Source organism: Anabas testudineus, chromosome 18 (assembly GCF_900324465.2).
Source record: "Anabas testudineus chromosome 18, fAnaTes1.2, whole genome shotgun sequence".
Taxonomy (NCBI): domain Eukaryota; kingdom Metazoa; phylum Chordata; class Actinopteri; order Anabantiformes; family Anabantidae; genus Anabas; species Anabas testudineus.
In genome coordinates this window covers 22,108,238-22,126,805 of record NC_046627.1, presented here as the reverse complement: position 1 = coordinate 22,126,805, position 18,568 = coordinate 22,108,238, and the positions used below count along the sequence as shown (strand labels likewise).

The 18,568-nt window shown below is 38.5% G+C and overlaps 2 protein-coding genes across 6 annotated transcripts; both read right to left on the bottom strand.

The window, feature by feature from the left end:
- Window positions 1-1,480: 1,480 nt before the first annotated feature.
- LOC113157323 (E3 ubiquitin-protein ligase TRIM39-like) lies at window positions 1,481-6,986 on the bottom strand. Its single transcript, XM_026352748.2, has 12 exons — window positions 6,870-6,986; window positions 5,267-5,494; window positions 4,872-5,080; window positions 4,710-4,797; window positions 4,536-4,624; window positions 4,200-4,304; window positions 3,475-3,570; window positions 3,287-3,390; window positions 3,055-3,163; window positions 2,781-2,925; window positions 2,661-2,687; window positions 1,481-2,409 (listed from the first exon to the last, which is right to left on the bottom strand). Exons 2-12 carry the CDS (start codon window positions 5,475-5,477, stop codon window positions 1,865-1,867), a joined length of 1,728 nt encoding a protein of 575 aa, XP_026208533.1. The 5' UTR covers window positions 5,478-5,494; window positions 6,870-6,986; the 3' UTR covers window positions 1,481-1,864.
- A 155-nt stretch (window positions 6,987-7,141) lies between these two features.
- Window positions 7,142-18,237, bottom strand: LOC113157322. 5 transcript variants are annotated; one of them, XM_026352742.1, is made up of 34 exons: window positions 18,118-18,237; window positions 17,371-17,485; window positions 16,789-17,204; window positions 16,373-16,454; window positions 16,184-16,278; window positions 15,994-16,089; window positions 15,859-15,919; window positions 15,685-15,767; window positions 15,462-15,542; window positions 15,199-15,265; window positions 15,026-15,111; window positions 14,835-14,930; window positions 14,425-14,506; window positions 14,304-14,344; window positions 13,905-13,994; window positions 13,659-13,754; window positions 13,153-13,213; window positions 12,978-13,060; window positions 12,755-12,835; window positions 12,462-12,528; window positions 12,293-12,372; window positions 12,098-12,193; window positions 11,686-11,767; window positions 11,565-11,605; window positions 10,569-10,658; window positions 10,330-10,425; window positions 9,910-9,988; window positions 9,767-9,810; window positions 9,550-9,645; window positions 9,103-9,198; window positions 8,765-8,857; window positions 8,476-8,680; window positions 8,370-8,396; window positions 7,142-8,252 (listed from the first exon to the last, which is right to left on the bottom strand). In XM_026352742.1, the coding sequence occupies exons 3-34, from the start codon at window positions 17,197-17,199 to the stop codon at window positions 7,774-7,776; spliced, it is 3,363 nt and encodes a 1,120-aa protein (XP_026208527.1). In that variant the 5' UTR covers window positions 17,200-17,204; window positions 17,371-17,485; window positions 18,118-18,237; the 3' UTR covers window positions 7,142-7,773. The 5 variants fall into 5 exon arrangements, with proteins under 5 accessions (XP_026208527.1, XP_026208532.1, XP_026208528.1 ...); XM_026352747.1 differs by having other exon boundaries at window positions 16,789-17,201; XM_026352743.1 differs by having other exon boundaries at window positions 17,371-17,480; window positions 18,118-18,205.
- Between the last annotated feature and the right edge of the window lie 331 nt (window positions 18,238-18,568).

Here is an 18,568-nt window from a genome sequence, read left to right as displayed (position 1 = left end):
AAGCATATACATTTTTTTTTTTGTCTTCAAGAAGAATAGAAATCAACGTTGGTAAAGATGAAAGAGTTTAGATGTAATTGAATATTGTAATAATATTAATAGAAAAACACACTAAATGCAGGTTTTATTGCCAGGTGTTTGGTTATTGTATTTCTGAAAATGGACTGGGCGGCAGAGATTGTTAACCTTATTGCATGCCACAATTACATATTGTGAGAGCTCCTCTACACGCGTAACTTTGCAGCCGCTGGTGTTAGTGGACTCAACGTTATACATCGATATCTGATTATTGCTGATACACAAGTTACCTCCCACAAGCCGGCCTGATTTGCTGCAGATCTCCTGGACATCATTCTTACAATTGGCCTCGATGAAGGACTGTTTGTTAAACTCATCTCCAAGGATGTGTCTGCGGGAAAATTCGTTGTATGCATCATTGTTGCTCCGCTCCTGACAGGGCTTGTTTTGGGAGGACGCCAAGTTGTTGGTCATGGTGTTGCCACTAAGAAACACTCCTTGCCCGCTATGAATGAGGGCTAAAGTGAAGACGATGGTAGTCGGAAAAATTATGTTCATGTTAACTAGAAAGAGAAAAATGAGACTCATATAATACATATAATGTGCAGATTTCCTTTGTATTTTAAATAAGCAGAACAACAAAAACAAAGGTTTTTATTAAATTAGAAAAAAGTTCTGAGATCTGGAAATTTAAAGACATTCAAAAGAGGTTTTGTCACCTTTCTTTGTTGGTGTTACTCCCCAGATGATCAACCGCAGTGCTTCCTTTTACAAATCTCTGGTCAGTTAAACAACTGGTCACAATCAGTCATTTTAATCTAAAGCAAAAATATTAACAGCCAGTTAAACTGCAGCAAACGTTTAGGAGAGGAGAAGTTTGAGTATTTGGCAGTAAAAGAGGAAGAGCATTCTGTAGGGTGTCAAGTGTTATTCTAGTTCCAACTATTTTAGTTTTCATTTAAGTTTGAGTTTCTTAAAACAAAAATCTAATTTTAGTTTATTTTAATACATTTTAATTTATTTACCTTTGAGATTTTAAAGGGTGACTTCTTGTGGTTCTAGTTTGGGGAGTAGATATAAATGATGTATTTAACTACTCTCTGCACTGCTTATATTCTATTTATCCTACAACATCTACATCTTTAGAGTATAAAAATTCATCATAACATCATATTTTTATTTTAGTTTGTTTTATTTTTTATCATTATAAAAGAAAATAACAATAACATTATTGCAAGAAATGCTCTACTGCACACTGAGAAAAAGGTGTTAAGTCCAGTGGACACTTAGTGTAGACTCTGCGTGAAACTGTGGGTGAGAGTTGAAAGCCTATGCAAAAATTGTGCAGATGCAAGCTAGTTTTAAAAAGCTCATAAAGTAGCACAATGTGTGAAAGACATTTTGCAAAATGCATCCAGTATAATGCCAAACAGGAACGTCACAAAATTCAAAACGAAAAAATATAAAAAATATTTTCTTTAACAACATTAAGGTAATTTGCCAAATAGAACATTATGTCTACACAGTGTCATCAGTGCTGTAGAGAAATAAATGTCACTTCTTCAGAGGAGTGAGGCTTTTGATGAACAAGAAAACGTTTCTAAATAAAAGTACCCAGTAAGCATGAATAGCAAATATTTGCAATTTATATAATCTTTTATAAATAAGCTTTTCAGCATCTATTTACCTGTATAAAACTATAGTAAATCTAATCAGGGATTTTTGGATGTTACCTGGATTCAAAATACATATTTGTACACATTGTGTAATATCATGCCAGAATAAACCTCTGCCACAGAACATTAAATAGTAGTGTATTACAGGCTCACGTGCACACTTATGATCACTACTGTCTGGTCACAGTGGAGATTATTAGTGGATCTGAGTTTTTCCCATTTTGTTTAAGATGTGGGCTGAAGTACGGAAATATCTCGTCGCTGAACAAACACTCAGTAAATGAGTAGATGTGAGACTGAGATGTCACATTGTAGAAAGAGACAAGACCTTCCTCGTAATCCACAAACACCCCCACCTTCTGAGGTTTCTCTTTCAGGTCAAGGCTGACAGGCGGTGCTGTCAGGGCTGCATAATGTTTGTCTTCATAATGCACTGTAACCCAGTAACCATTGTCTGGGTTCAGCGAGAGTATACCCTTCCGGTTTGCGTTGCCTCTTGCTACACCCAGATCCCACCCAGTCTTGTTGCTGACGTCCACCTCCCAGTATGACTTCCCAGTGGTCAAGCTGCTGAGTGCCAAAATGCTGCCAAACATGTCAAACCTTCCCGGAGCATCAGGAAGCCTCTGGGTCTTTTGTCCATCTCTCACTTCCTTCCAGTCATCGGAAATATGAAGGCTCTGATGTGCAGTAGCTGGATTCAGCCTTACGTCCACTGCAGGTGATGACATGCATAACACATTAAAGATCTTATCACTGGGGGTGTCAGATTAGAAAACACTTCATTTTGGAAGGAACCACATTTCTTATCTTAATTTCAAAGGACCTTCACTTCACATGAATACCTTGGATCATTTTCTAATGCTTTATATCTACAACATCTTTGTCCAACATTTAGAATCAAGCCATAAATCACAGTTTTTCCAGTTTTTAAAGTCGTGTTTTTAAAAGGTTCGAGTCTCACACCTGCAAATGTTGGAATCCGCTTCAGTTCTGTGGATACAGAAATGACACGGAAGTGAGTGAGAAGTAAATGAAATAAAGATCTTGATTAACTACAGTCTCTTCATAAACTGATGAACTCACCAATGGAAGTCAGCTTTTCCAGTTTCATTTTCATTTCTTCTATCATGGCTGATGTTGTAGTTCTCAGTGTACCAAAGGAGAATGAAGTGTCAAGTGTTACATTTTTCCAATCTGTAGACTCATCTAGGCCTGTTTGGGGACAAACCTGTGTGTGCAATGGGGAAACTGTCTTAACAAGAATAATTACAAAGGAAAAGTTGACCAAAACCTTGATCTTCATATTGCAATGATGTTAAAGAGCCAGAGGTCAACATGTCCTGACCTCTTGACTCACCTGCAAGTCTGGGTTTTCGTCCAACTTATTAATGGTCTTTTTGAGTGCATCAATTTCTCCTTCCAGCTTCTGGAGTAGAGCTTGTGACTCACGCTCTACTTTCTGTCTCCTAAAAATACCATGCAGTACATTAGGTAGTCAGCTATAATGAAATGAGCTGCATAGTACAAACAGGATGTAAATTTTAACTTGTAATAAGTGAGGTTTGGTTCTTTAGTCACACAGAACCAACCTTTCCTTCAGTGGGTGAAAGGCTTTCTGCCGAGCATCCTCCACAACGTTCACCACCTCTGAGAAAACTCTTTCGATCTCCAGCCACTCAGCATCCAAGCTGCCCTGAAAACAGTGATGGAGGGTGGTTATATTAAAGAAATAATAATCCAAACCATGAATACACATGTGAAACTTTCTGCAACTTACCTCACAGATTTTTACAGAGGAAATGATTTCATCCACCTTGTGTTCTCTGATTTGAATCTTCTGCTGTAAGTCAGCCCTCATATGGGATAGTTGGGCCTTGAATGAAGACAAAATAAGTCAAATATCTAATGTGGCGTAACAGGGATACAGTCATGTTAGCAGTCCTGTGAATCTACACACAGCCTGGAGCTAAATGCTAACGTTGGCATGTTAGTGGGCTCACATTGACAAAGCCAACATGGTGTTAAGCAGGTATGATAACATGTTGGATTCACTTACTGGAAACACGCAGTACAAGCTAATTAAAGACTTAACAGACATGGTATATGTTTAAGCAACATTTGGCCTGTTGTAGTTTGTGGGAAGAAAAAGAGCAGCGTGTGGAGAAAAGATAACTCATTTCTACGCTAGTTAATAAAAAATTGCTTCTGTGTCTCTGGTGTTATTGATGTGGTGGAGTTTCTAGTTTCAAATCAATTTTAAGGGGAAACATTTCTTATGTTTATTTGACTTCAACATGATTTGATTTAATGGTTTGTTCTGTGCCTCATGTGTGGCCCAGATCAGGCAAACAGGAATGGACCACCCAGGTGCCATGTCCTACGTAGTATATGAGATGGATGAAAGGGTCTGGTGTTTTGGGTGTGGACTGCATGTATACCACAGCACTTCTTCCATCACTACACTAAAAGTACTTACTAACAGGTTGTGCTACTGTATTATACCTTCAGTAGTTTTTTAACTTCATCCTTTTCATCTCTCTCTTTGTCCAGTGAAGGGACTGCTGTTTCCTGAGCTGTGACTGGAATCGCAAAGCGCACTTGATTCACCTAAAAGATGAAAGCAGTCAAGACTGAGCTGAATGATGAGAAAGGGATAAGGTTTTTTTTGTTTTGTGTTTTTTGTTTGTATTCTGCAATGGATTTTATGATGTAGATGCAGCAGAAAGCACCGTTATAGCAGGCAGAGGGTGGTAAATCTGGTGGTGATCCCTGTGATAAAATGAATGAGCTCAAACTCACCAGCTGCACATTTCACAAATCAAGGTGTTGATGCTGTACCTGCTGTGCTCCAGGGGAGAAATCAAGTGCTCGACGAACTTTGTCCAAGTTTGTGGCTGTTTGATGAGAACGCTCAGGAGTCTCAAAGACTGTAGAGAAAGAGAAGGTCGCTGTCAACAAGGCACCTTTGAATAGTTTTACTTTATTTGTTATTTTTACTTAACACTTGCATACATGATTTGTCTGCGTCCTTCACTATAGTGTCTGGGGCTGCAGAATATATTTGATTGGTGAAGGTCTGTGGCCCCGACATGAAGAGAGACTGTTAATGATAAATGGATGATTAGATTTTATGCTGTTTCAAAATAACTTTACTCACTTTTGGTGACCACTCACCTTGTGAATTGGTCTGCTGTCATTTTGATGAGTTTCTTCCCAGTGATTTTTCCAGATGCGCTGTTCACTCTCTGGGATCCTCATTCCCTTCGGCGTGCATCCCATCATCCCCTGATGAATTCTCAGGCCCTGGTAAGATGTAACTTTAGACCAGCCGCAGTGGCAAATTTGGAGGCTCTTGTCTGATGAGTCTGTGTTTGCTTGAGACACTATGGAAGAAAATCAGTATGTTCAGTTATTCCTTTAATGAGAGCTTGGTCTTTGTTTTTTTCCAAACAAGTGCTGTGTTTTATCTTGTTCTGTCAGTGTGTGGTGCAAAGGCTGCATCAAAGACAGCGCTCAACATTCAAAACCAAAGAACCTGGAGCAAGAAGAAAAAACTTTGCACCACTGACCTGGGTTTCTAGAAAAGTTGAAGATATTATCCAACGGGAGTTTGTCTGGAGGTGCCACAAAGGAAAATGGACGATAAGAGTTAAATGTGAATGATTGACTCTCTGGGATCCTCATTCCCTTCGGTGTACATCCCATCTTCCCCTGGTGAGTTCTGAGGCCTTGGTGGGTCGTCACCTTGGACCAACCACAGTGACAAACCTGGAAGCTCATTCTGGACGTGTTGAGTGCTATACAAGAAAAGTTGAATGATACATTGATTTATTGTTTATATTATTAAGTCAGAAGTGGTAAGTAACTAAGTACATTTACTCAAGTAGGCTACTGTACTCAGGTTCAACTTCGAGGTGCTTTTACTGCTTTCATTTTATGTTTCTTTTATTTCACAGAGGTTTAATTTAATTGATTCCATTTGGCAGCTTTAGTTACTAATTACTTCATCTGTGTACAACGGGCTGAGGGGGAGGAGCAGTGACTGTGTATAAAACTTATTTGAGCTGTAAACAGATCTCAGCCTACTTCTCTTGCTTTGAGCTAACCTTTATGAGTTGGGTCACTCTCCTGTTTTATTTTGGACTGTGATTTAGCGACCACAGAAGTATAAAAGGACTTTAAATGTGCTTATTTGGACTTATTTGGCTAAATGTATGCCTTAATGTGTTTATGTATGTATGTGTATATGTATTTAATTGTCGGGATTTGTGTCATCCTAATAAGCCACTGGCTAAGGAGCTTTTAAATCTTGTTGATTCTTTTAATCTTTCATGATTTGTGGACCCTCTAATCTCTGTCACTTGTTCTGCTGTCTTTGACCAGTTTGAGCATGTGATGTGATTCTCTCTTCAAGAGACGTTATAGAACGTTAGAAGGCATCAGGTTCTCCGAATGAGTATAATATAATCAAATAATAAATTATTATACATTATAAATGTGTTAACTAACAGTTATCACCTCACATCTGTGTATGTGACAAAATAATCTCTTGTTCTTGACAGTACAGCCTTTGGCTCTTATGTTTTTTTATATTAAGTTAGAAGAAAGTTAATATGGACTAGACTTGTACATTTACATTGCCCTTGTACTTTTACTTAAACACCATCCTGAGAGACACTGACATTGGAGTGTGATTGCTCCCATCTAGTGGTATCTAGTGTATTGTACAGTGTACTAATGATCTATTTAAAAGGGCTCATATTGCAGGAAGTGTTAATGTGATAATATAAAGTACTAATACCACTACTACTGACAGCTACTAATAATAATTACCACTAATACTAATTAACTCTGAAATGCCAGTTGTTCTAACCTAGATTTCACCACAGGTAATAGGATCTAGGTTATTTCATCCTGGCTAAAAAACAACCTGCTGAATCCTATGAATTGTTGTGAATTTTGTACGTATGCCCTGAAACCTGTGGTTTTCCTATGTTTGCACTACTGCCCTGTCCAACTTGTGTGTTACACAAACGGGATGTAGCAATCACATCCCACAGAACAAACTTTCCAACGAAACAACATTTCTAACCTGATGATCAGATTTCTTCAAACAAAATAAAGGTTGATCTCAATTAACTTTTTACACAATCTAAAAGACAATGGCCTTACCTTGGTACGCTCCCTAACCTCGGTGCTCCTTTGTGTGAGCGCTACACTTCTCCCCGTCTCTTTTTCTCTGTTTGTTGTCAGCACTTTCAGTTTTGTTTCAGCCAAATCAATCCTCACATGCTATTTATCTTAAAAAAAAAACTGTCTACTCCCTATTGTAAATTTCCTATGTAAAGTTAACTACTGACAGAACCGTGTGTTGTGTGTGAGTTGTAGAAATGTGTCAGACATGATTAAAGTTAACAATAAATGAGGTGCGGAGATATCTAAGACAAGTTTTGACTTGACTTTAATCTCAAGCATATAAACAGCGAAAGGTTTGATACAAAAAACCCACTTCACTGACTTCCCTTGGGCTCCTGGCACATTTTCCAACATTACAAATTTATTTCCGATATCAAATACACAGGAAAACATAACACAACTATATGAAATGATACTGTAGCTTTTAAATGTCACATTTAGATAAATCTTTAAGCAAAGTACTGTAACAGCAGTTCAAGTATAATGGTCAGTAAAAAAAAATTTTGAATAAAAAAAAGTCAAAAAGACTGCTGCGACTACGCTGAAAACGTATTGTACACAAAGACAACTGGTTTTAATCTGATGTGTGAAGATGAAATAACCTGAGTTAGCTTAGAAAGGTTTTTAGACTAAACTACAACTATACATTAAAAAAGCTGCAGCTCAGCTGCTTCACTCTGTTTTTCTAAATCTCTCATGATTTTCCCATAAAACACAGAAAATGGAAACACACTGTCCTAAAACGGCCCTTGACTTTGCACAGTTTAGTTTTTAAAGCTGTGCATGAATCACTGTAAACTCTAAAAGAGTGGTGTCTGCTGTATAATTACTGGTGTTTCACAGATGAGATGATCAGAGGATCAGCAGTTAAACCACCCCCTTAACTGTGGACACTGAAATGGGGGAAGATTTCTCCAGTGAATGAGCACTCAGTAAAAGAGTAGATGTGAGACTGAGCTATCACATTATAGAAGGACACAAAACGCTCCTTGTAGTTCACAAACACTCCGACTTTCTGTGGTTTCTCTTTCAGGGAAAGACGAACAGGTGGTGCTGTCAGGGTGGTGTACTCATTGTTTTCATAGTGTGCAATAACCCAGAAACTGTTATCTGGGCTCAGGTCATGTTTCCCCTTGCGCTTTGCGTTGCCTCCTGCTACTCCGAGAATCCACCCGCTCTTGTTGCTGACCTCCACTTCCCAGTAAGACTTCCCAGTGGGCAGGCTGTTGAGCCCCAGGATGCTGCCAGGACTCCTTGAAGTATCACAAGCTCCCTGATTCTCTGATCCATCAATCACTTTCATCCCATCCTCAGAAACGAGGCATCGGTGTGCAGTGGTTGGATCCAGCTTTATATCCACTGTAGTTGAATTAAGATAAGACATAAACAGAAACACCCTCACACTCCACACTGAACTTAAACAATATTGTCTCCAGATCTTTTATAACTTTCACATAATTAGAAACACACACACACCTGAAAACCTGGAAATCCATTTAAGTTCTGTGGGGAAAATACACGTTTTGGTTAAAAAGTTAAAAAGCAACACAAATAAGAGAAATGTAATGACTGCTGAACTCACCAACAGAGGAAAGTTTATCCAGTTTCTGGTGAATTTGTTCCATCATTGTCGTTGTTGTAGTTCTCAGGGTGGAGATTGGAAGGTTGTGGGACTTCTGCTTGGCATCCTCCACAACGTTCATCATATCTGAGAACACATCATCGATCCGCTGCCACAAAGCCATGCGCAAAGGGTCCAAACTGCCCTGATGAGGCTGTGCTGTGTCCTAGTGTAGATTTTAAATCACATTGATGAGAAAATAATAAAACACAAAACCAAAAGGTAAAAAAAAATCCCCAGTGCAGCTCACCTTGATGTTTATGTATGATCGGCAAACAGCCATCTTCTCTTCTTTCATCTGGTTCTTGTGTTTTAGGTCATCTGGGATTTTGCCTTCTTTTTCCTTTAATCATTAGCTACAATAAGTACACGTAGAAATCTGGATATCGTGCACAAGCAAAATGGCAGTAGCGTTTGGCACGAGAGGTGAAATCAGGGAGGTACTAATGACGTTATGATTCATCAGGTGAACCGAAATAATTTAAAATATGTTAAATATTTGGACCACAGCACTGACCACTGATCTACTTTGTCTTTACAAGAGCAACACAGCTAGCACTGCTCACAACAGTAAAACAGGGACACTACCTGGGTTTTGCCTGTATCCTTTTCGCCGTTTTCCTCTGTGTGGACTGCTGTGTCCTGAGCTGTGGTTGACGACAGTTTCTGGGGTTGTATCTTTACCTGAAAGACAACACAAAAATGTCCAACTAATTATTTAGTATATCAAGGCAGCGCCTCAAATACCCTGCATCAGTCTCTTCCTACCAACATACTGTAGCAGCCACCTTAATGAACATGCAACAACTTATTTTAATAACAAAGGACAAGGCCAAAAACCAATATTAAATAGCTGTGACAATTAAAACTTTTATGTCTGATAAAGGCTATAACTGTTGAGAAACTGAAAACAGGAATGAGGCAAAATGTTTCAACACTAAAATAACTAAACCAGGCCTGTATGTTGTGTATTAATGTTTCTTTGTGCTGACACCTCAGTGAGGTGAAATATTATATTTACAGACGGTTTACCACCTGTGTCAGTTTTGGTTCCTCTCTGTGTTTCTCCTTCTCCAGAACAACTGTTTCCTGTCTTGCGGTAGCTGAAAATATCCTGGCCTGGTCCTTCACCTGAAAAAAAGTCAAACACTAAGTACAGGCTGCAGACAGATGCTGGCTGGTTGCTTTACACACGTAGCTTGTCGATAATAAAAAGGCTTCAATATTGTAGAGCACAATGGGAAATGTGTACCTTTATACCAGTGGGGAAATCTGAGAGCTGTGCACTTTCACAAGCTGCAGAAAAATCACAGTGTCAACCACATTTCCTTAATTTTCATGTTTATATAAGAATTTCCTGCATTTATTAAACCACAACACAGCTACTGTACATACGTGGTTTGGGATCCTCTGTTACTGTGGTTTGTTGCCTAAAGGGATTCCTTTGGGTAGCAACACTTTTCCTATCTGGCACCTAATGATGGAGAAAGGTTGAAGGTTTTTATAATGTAAAGCATTTGTTAAGAAACTGATTGCTTTGAGTATTTTCAATTGCGGTTGCAAAAGAAAACAGATATAGATATATATTTTTGCAATGCTTCAACTTTTTTTCATCAATGAATGTACGATACAAAAATGCGTCAGGTTACAGTGGAAAACGCCTCTGACAATTTCCTAGAATCCAGTGTGACATGGATTCATGGCAGTACGTTTTTTTTCTGAGAACCCCTACTGTGGAATATTTCATGGCAGGTCATTCAGTTGACATGTTGGGGATGTGATGGAAACACCACATTAGTAAAGATGGAAATATACCTGTGACATCTGTTGAGTCTCCCTGTCTTCCTCCTTTGGTCGGGCTGCTGCTTCCCGGTCTGTGGCAGCTGAAAACGTTTGAACCTGTAGCTTCACCTGAAACAAATCAAATGTTTCTGATATCAACTAACTAGCTGTGAAACAAGATCACAAAAACCAAAACTGGTACAAAAAATGCAATAGTGACCATCTCACACAGAAGAAAATAAAATATTTGATTAGATGTTTGCACATTTTACCACTTTTGGTTCCTCTCTGTGTTTCTTCTTTGGTTGGACTGCGGTCGCCTGAACAGTGGAGGCTGAAAACATCTGGGCCAGTTCCTTCACCTGAAAAATCACTGAATGACTTAACCTGCTGCACTCTTCTTTCTGATGTGTCGGCAAACATACTCCTCTGAGATGAATAAATCTTATTTTATCTTATCTTATCTTATCTTATCTTATCTTATCTTATCTTATCTTATCTTATCTTATCTTATCTTATCTTATCTTATCTTATCTTATCTTATCTTATCTTATCTTATCTTGTCTTGTCTTGTCTTGTCTTGTCTTTTCTTATGTTATGTCAGATACATTTGCTCCACACACTTTTTATGACTCTGTGGTAGCCTCTGCTATTCACTACGGCGTGGTCTGCTGGGGAGCAGGCAGCACAGACCGGGACAGAAAGAGGCTCAACAAGCTGGTCAGGAGGGCCAGTTCTGTCCTGGGCTGTCCACTGGACTCTGTGGAGGAAGTGGGTGAAAGGAGGATGTTGGCCAAGCTGACATCCATCATGGACAACACCTCTCACCCACTACATCGGACAGTGGAGGCACTGAGCAGCTCCTTCAGTTGCAGACTGTTACACCCTCCATGTAGGAAGGAGCGGTTCCGCAGGTCATTCATTCCCACAGCTGTTAGACTGTACAATGCCACAGTTTAAATATACATGTACAAAACCGGTCCATAGCCCATCTGACTGTATTGTTTTTACTTTATTTTATTTATTTTTTATTACGTATAACATATTATATATGTTAAGTCGTAATAGTGTATATAGTTGTAGATTCTCGTTAAATGTTTATTACTTTTGTATTTTTGCACACCCTCTCATTCTTTTTGCACATTGCTGTTGTTCTTTTTGCACTGACCTGCTGTAGCAATTGAATTTCCCCAATGTGGGATCAATAAAGAATATCTTATCTTATCTTATCTCTTAAGATATTACACCAAATCAAGAGTCCGCTGTACCGTAATGCCAGTGGAGAAGTCGGGCTCTGAGATCTCATTTGCTGAAGAGAAAGAAAAGAAAGAGTAAATGTTTATTGTTTCCTGATTACGTGTCAGTTCCCTGTGTTCAACAAACCCGTACATGATTTGGGATCCTCTTTTGCTGCAGCTTCTTCTGTTGCATAATCCATGTGGGTGTAGGTGGTTGTTGAATCTTGTGTGTTCTGTTAGAGAAAGTTACAATATTAATAAAACAGGTTTCTTGAAACATGTTAATATTCATTAATCTTAATATCCACTGTTATATTTCTCCAGTGATAAATGCTGTAATGACAGGATTTACAAAATCGATCAATTTCATCTTGAAAATGAAAATGAAAAACACAAACTACCCGTCAGCTGAGACTAAAATGACTCATGTACAGCCTTTGATATAGTTCATGTCTAAACTAATAAAATCAGGATGAGTGTTAGAGGTGTTAAGAATCACTAAAAGCCAGTAAAATGTATCCTGCAGGATTTAAAAAAGTGTTTATTATTATTAATTATCACACCTGAGACAAAGTTGAATCCTTCCTATGTTTCTTCTGAGCCTGGGCTACTGCTGCTAAAGGTGGATGTGGTGGAGGCTCCCTGCTCAGTCTATTCACCTGAAAGATGGATGTTAATACATTTACAAAGTAACAATGATAAAGGAAAATTGGTGCATGTTACAAAATGAGAACATCATGTATACGCATCTGTTTTACCTGCTGACCAGTGCAGGAATCCTGCAGCTGACTACCTGAGGTGGAGGTTGTGACTCTTTGGAAAGAGTCTTTGAAAGAGACTTTGCAATAAAAGAAAGGGTTTAATAAAGTAAAGTAAAACCTGATTTTTTACAGACTGTTATTGAATAAACCGTGAGGCTGTACATACGTGGTTTGGGTTCCTCCTTGATAGTAGCTGCGCTTGCAAAGTTAATTCTTGGTGGCACTGGAACATTCTGACAAGTAAAAACGAAGCAGTAAAATTTGTTACCGAGACTTTTAATAGTAGCATGTTTTAACATGACATCAATACAATTTCTATGTGCTTTGTGAACAGCCTACTTAACTTGATTTTGCTGTAACTCATGGTGTTTGTTATAAATTGTTTGTCTTAAAAATAAGCTAAGAATAAAAAGAACTAGAAATTCAAGTTGAAACAAGTGGTCTGATAAAGTAAATTACCTGTGACAACATTTGATTCTTCCTGATATTCTCCCTGTGAACTGGAACTGGGGGTGGAGGCTTCCTGACCACTTTGTTCACCTGAGAAATAGAACAGTAAAACTTGTTCACTCCTGTTACACTGTACTTCTGAAAACAATAAAATAAAATGATGTGGTGCGGCAAATAAAAATAAATAAAAATAATAATTTTATAGTTGAAAATTGCAGCAAGTCTGTGGAACCTGCACATAAGTGACATCCTGCAGCATATGATTTGGTTTTGAGATCGTGGCTGTATGGGAAGAGTGCTGCGGCATCATAGGAGCTGAAACAAAATGAGAATGTGAATTTTAACCATTGTTTCTTTATATTGTTCATGTCGTTACCATCTTCTTCTTGAGTAAACTGCGTACATACGTGATTTGGGCTCCTTCTTGATTCGACACAAATTTCCTATCTTTCCTCCACCCTCTGATATCTAATCAAGACAAAAAGACAAACAGATTTATAAAGTGAAACATACGTGGTTTGGGATCCTTTGTTACTGTGGTTTGTTGCCCAAAGGGATTCCTTTGGGTAGCAACACTTTTCCTATCTGGCACCTAATGATGGAGAAAGGTTGAAGGTTTTTATCATGTAAATCATTTGTTATTTGTATTTGTGATACAACAATAAAACAGATATAGATATATTTTTTTGCAATGCTTCAACTTTTTTTCATCAATGAATGTACAACACAAAAAATGCGTCAGGTTACAGTGGAAAACGCCTCTGACAATTTCCTAGAATCCAGTGTGACATGGATTCATGGCAGTACGTTTTTTTTCTGAGAACCCCTACTGTGGAATATTTCTTGGCAGGTCATTCAGTTGACATGTTGGGGATGTGATGGAAACACCACATTAGTAAAGATGGAAATATACCTGTGACATCTGTTGAGTCTCCCTGTCTTCCTCCTTTGGTCGGGCTGCTGCTTCCCGGTCTGTGGCAGCTGAAAACGTTTGAACCTGTAGCTTCACCTGAAACAAATCAAATGTTTCTGATATCAACTAACTAACTATGAAACAAGATCACAAAAAACTAAACTGGTACAAAAAATGCAATAGTGACCATCTCACACATCAATGAGTAGAAAATAAAACATTTGATTAGATGTTTGCACATTTTACCACTTTTGGTTCCTCTCTGTGTTTCTTCTTTGGTTGGACTGCGGTCGCCTGAATAGTGGAGGCTGAAAACATCTGGGCCAGTTCCTGCACCTGAAAAATCACTGAATGACTTAAACTTAAAGCTTTGCACTCTTCTTTCTGATGTGTCGGCAAAGAATGTGTGCAAACATACTCCTCTGAGATTAATAAATCTTATCTTATCTCATCTCATCTCATCTCATCTCATCTCATCTCATCTCATCTCATCTCATCTCATCTCATCTCATCTTATCTTATCTCATCTCATCTCATCTCATCTCATCTTATCTTATCTTATCTTATCTTATCTTATCTTATCTTATCTTATGTCAGATACATTTGCTCCACAAGATATTACACCAAATCAAGAGTCTGCTGTACCGTAAAGCCAGTGGAGAAGTCGGGCTCTGAGATCTCATTTGCTGAAGAGAAAGAAAAGAAAGAGTAAATGTTTATTGTTTCCTGATTACGTGTCAGTTCCCTGTGTTCAACAAACCCGTACATGATTTGGGATCCTCTTTTGCTGCAGCTTCTTCTGTTGCATAATCCATGTGGGTGTAGGTGGTTGTTGAATCTTGTGTGTTCTGTTAGAGAAAGTTACAATATTAATAAAACAGGTTTCTTGAAACATGTTAATATTCATTATTCTTAATATCCACTGTTGTATTGCTCCAGTGATAAATGCTGTAATGACAGGATTTACAAAATCGATCAATTTCATCTTGAAAATGAAAATGAAAAACACAAACTACCCGTCTGTGGACAGCTGAGACTAAAATGACTCATGTACAGCCTTTGATATAGTTCATGTCTAAACTAATAAAATCAGGATGAGTGTTAGAGATGTTAAGAATCACTAAAAGCCAGTAAAATGTATCCTGCAGGATTTAAAGAAGTGTTTAATTATCACACCTGAGACAAAGTTGAATCCTTCCTATGTTTCTTCTGAGCCTGGGCTACTGCTGCTAAAGGTGGATGTGGTGGAGGCTCCCTGCTCAGTCTATTCACCTGAAAGATGGATGTTAATACATTTACAAAGTAACACTGATAAAGGAAAATTGGTGCATGTTACAGAGAACATACTGTGTACGAATCTGTTTTACCTGCTGACCAGTGCAGAAATCCTGCAGCTGACTACCTGAGGTGGAGGGTGTGACTCTTTGGAAAGACTGTTGTGAAATTGGAAAAACTGCAATAAAGGAAAGGGTTTAATAAAGTAAAGTAAAACCTGATTTTTTACAGACTGTTATTGAATAAACCGTGAGGCTGTACATACATGGTTTGGGTTCCTCCTTGATCGTAGCTGCACTTGCAAAGTTAATTCTTGGTGGCACTGGAACATTCTGACAAGTAAAAACGAAGCAGTAAAATTTGTTACCAAGACTTTTTATAGTAGCATGTTTTAACATGACGTGAATAAAATTCGACTTTTGCTATAACTCATGGTGTTTGTTATAAATTGTTTGTCTTAAAAATAAGCTAAGAATAAAAAGAACTAGAAATTCAAGTTGAAACAAGTGGTCTGATAAAGTAAATTACCTGTGACAACATTTGATCCTTCCTGATATTCTCCCTATGAACTGGAACTGGGGGTGGAGGCTTCCTGACCACTTTGTTCACCTGAGAAATAGAACAGTACAACTTGTTCACTCCTGTTACACTGTACTTCTGAAAACAATAAAATAAAATGATGTGGTGCGGCAAATAAAAATAAATAAAAATGATAATTTTATAGTTGAAAATTACGGCAAGTCTGCGCAACCTGCACATTAGTGACATCCTGCAGCAGATGATTTGGTTTTGAGATCGTGGCTGTATGGGAAGAGTGCTGTGGCATCATAGGAGCTGAAACAAAATGAGAATATGAGTTTTAACCATTGTTTCTTTATATTGTTCATGTCGTTACCATCTTCTTCTTGAATAAACCGGTACATACGTGATTTGGGCTCCTTCTTGACTTTACACAAATTTCCTATCTTTCCTCCACTCTCTGATATCTAACAAGACAAAAAGACAAACAAATTTGTAAAGTGAAATTTGAACTATAGCATTTAAATGAACTGTTAAGTACCTGTGATGATGTTTGTCGATTTATTTTTTTATCCTTAGGTCGGACAACTGCTTCCAAGTGTGCTGGTGTTGGATTCTCCCCGACTGATCTATTCACCTGAAAGATTGTTTTTTTTCCCATGTATATGTTACTTTTCATACTTTGTCACTGTCACATCAGAGAATTATCACTATGAATATTTTTGCCTCACCTGTGGAAGTGTCGAGAAATCCCGCAGCTCATACCTGGCTTTGGAATTTCTGGCTTTTTGGGAAGAGCGCTGTGAAGATGCAAAAGCTGCAGAATCTGAAAGGATAGGATCAGTCCCTGTATTAGCTTGTCCCTGTTTTCATATTACTATAAAATCTTGTTTTGACTAAAGCTATAATTATGTACATACATGATTTGTATTCCTCCTTAATTGCCACTGTTGTTAGTGCCGAGCTGGTGCGATGCTTGGTGCCTGGTGCCTCTGCCACAATCTGTCAGGTTAAAATAGGAAGTGTGCAAGTAAATTGCAACACAGTTAAAAACAAGCACTTGAGATCATACTAGCTGCTTTGTAAGACACACTGCAACGTTTGCTGTAAAAGTCAAGGCCAGCACATTATCATGTCACGTTAGCACAGTTACGTGAATTTGCACAAAGTACAGCTAAACTTTTTAGTTGATAACTGGACATTTTTTCCACTGTCTATCGATGGAAGAAGTGAGACTGTGTATCCTGATGCAGACGTGGCAGCCTGGGCAGTAGTTACTCAGATATTTCAGTCTGGAATAAACAGCAGAACAGAAAAGACTTGCATAGTTACAAACCTCCTTTTTTATTGTTCTCTTGGTTATTTGCTGCTTGATGTGTTCCTCTTCAACTTTCCACTGAGCTTTCCCATCATACTGCTCTCTCTTCTGGATCTTCATTCCCTTCGGCGTGCATCCCATCTTCCCTTGATGAATTCTCAAACCTTGGTAAGTCGTCATTTTGGCCCAGCCGCAGTGGCAAACCTGGAGGCTCATGTCTGAGTAAGAGTCTGTCTTCAAAGAGCTGTAGACGTCCATCCTGATGTCCTTTTCAGCGTAGGAAAGACCCACAGTTGACCACATGTACTGCTGTTCACGCTCTGCAACCTTGGCACCTTTCAGTGCACATCCCATCTTCCCCTGGTGAGTTCTCAGGCCATGGTGACTTGTGACTTTGGACCAACCACAGTGACAAACCTGGAGGCTCATTTCTGCTGTGATTTCACAAAACACTGCTGCTGATTAATGCTGCATCTCTTCCTTCTTACTGGTAACAGATGAAGATGGCTAATGGTGCATGCTGACACACATGTACTCTCACTGAGAATTTAAATTTAAGTATACGAATGCGTTTTAATCTTTACCTCGAGAAGACCTCACCTGGAAAACCGACACGTCTCTGGTGATTAAAAAGGCTCAACAGTGACTCCACTTCCTCCAGGAAAATCCTGAGAGATGACTCACACCCTGGTCAGTGCCGCTTTACTGTCCTGCCCTCGGGCAAGAGATACAGGAGCATAAGAAGCCGGACAAATAGGCTGAAAAGCAGGTTTTATTCCTGGACACTACTTAACTTTCATACACAGATCACACAGACTTTCTACAATACATGTGCAATATGTATGTGTGGACAGTGACTATGAGACACTGATTAGTGTGGGGCATGCATGTTTTTTTTTTTTTTCTGATACTGATACTGAGCTCATCCAATTTCGCTGTGTATGTGATGTACAATGATAATAAAGGCTCTTCGTTTCTATTCTATTCGTCGTTTTCCAATAAATAAACAATGTAAGCTCTACTTAAATGCTTTTTTTTTTCATTTCGTGGGGACTGCAACCTCACACAGGAAACAGCTTCTCAACTACAACTACTGGAATAAAAACTTTAAACGTAACAGTCAGCAGACATACTATAAATCTTAATAAAATATGTTAATCTAGAAATAAATGATATTATTCAACCATTTCAGGTTTTTACACAAATTAAAACAATAAACAAAAAGCTTTTTGTGTTGGGGAACTAAGGATGTCTTAAATTGGTTTAAGACCAACGGATCATTAATCTGGATTAAAAAGAACCAGAGATAACAGGCTTAATAATACGTTTTAATAATACAGTACCTACCTACGGCGTGGTACTCTTCTTTGTTGTGTTACCGCCCTGCCTCTGACAGCCCAACTTCCCGCTCTGCTGCTAATGTTTGTCAATGTTTGCCGATCTGCGGCTCCTTGTTTCTACTTTCAGTTTCGTTTCCATAGCAAAGAATCAACCGCTCTCACTACCTTTCACTACCACTAACCAACTCATGATTCAACCACATTGGGTTATAAAATCTCTCATGGAAGCCCTGAGGGGCTCATAGTCACAGGAAGATTTGCAAAATAAAAACAAATGTGCTTGAATTTGAAAACATTGGTTTTATTTTGGATTAGGATTAGGATCTGTAATTGGTGCCGCTGCAGTAACTTGACATGTAGTACACAGGTCAGTCCTAAATAATGTACAGTATAACCATCCGTTTTTTTATTTGTAACCCTCAAGTTTTTTCAGTTTGCATGGTGTTTCTTGTCAAAAC

Bases quoted from the DNA above. Each gene is read 5' to 3' on its own strand.
- LOC113157323 (XM_026352748.2), bottom strand. From the start codon at position 5,477: ATGAGCTTCCAGGTTTGTCACTGTGGTTGGTCCAAGGTGACGACCCAC. The intron at 4,798-4,871 runs GTGAGTGGTCAC...TATCATTAACAG, and splicing joins ACAGCAGACCAATTCACAAG to TCTCTCTTCATGTCGGGGCC. The intron at 2,688-2,780 runs GTGAGTTCATCA...CTGTATCCACAG, and splicing joins GGAAAAGCTGACTTCCATTG to AACTGAAGCGGATTCCAACA.
- LOC113157322 (XM_026352742.1), bottom strand. From the start codon at position 17,199: ATGAGCCTCCAGGTTTGTCACTGTGGTTGGTCCAAAGTCACAAGTCAC. The intron at 12,836-12,977 runs GTTCCACAGACT...TCTATTTCTCAG, and splicing joins AGGATGTCACTTATGTGCAG to GTGAACAAAGTGGTCAGGAA. The intron at 10,659-11,564 runs GTACAGCGGACT...GTGATTTTTCAG, and splicing joins ACTTCTCCACTGGCATTACG to GTGAAGGAACTGGCCCAGAT.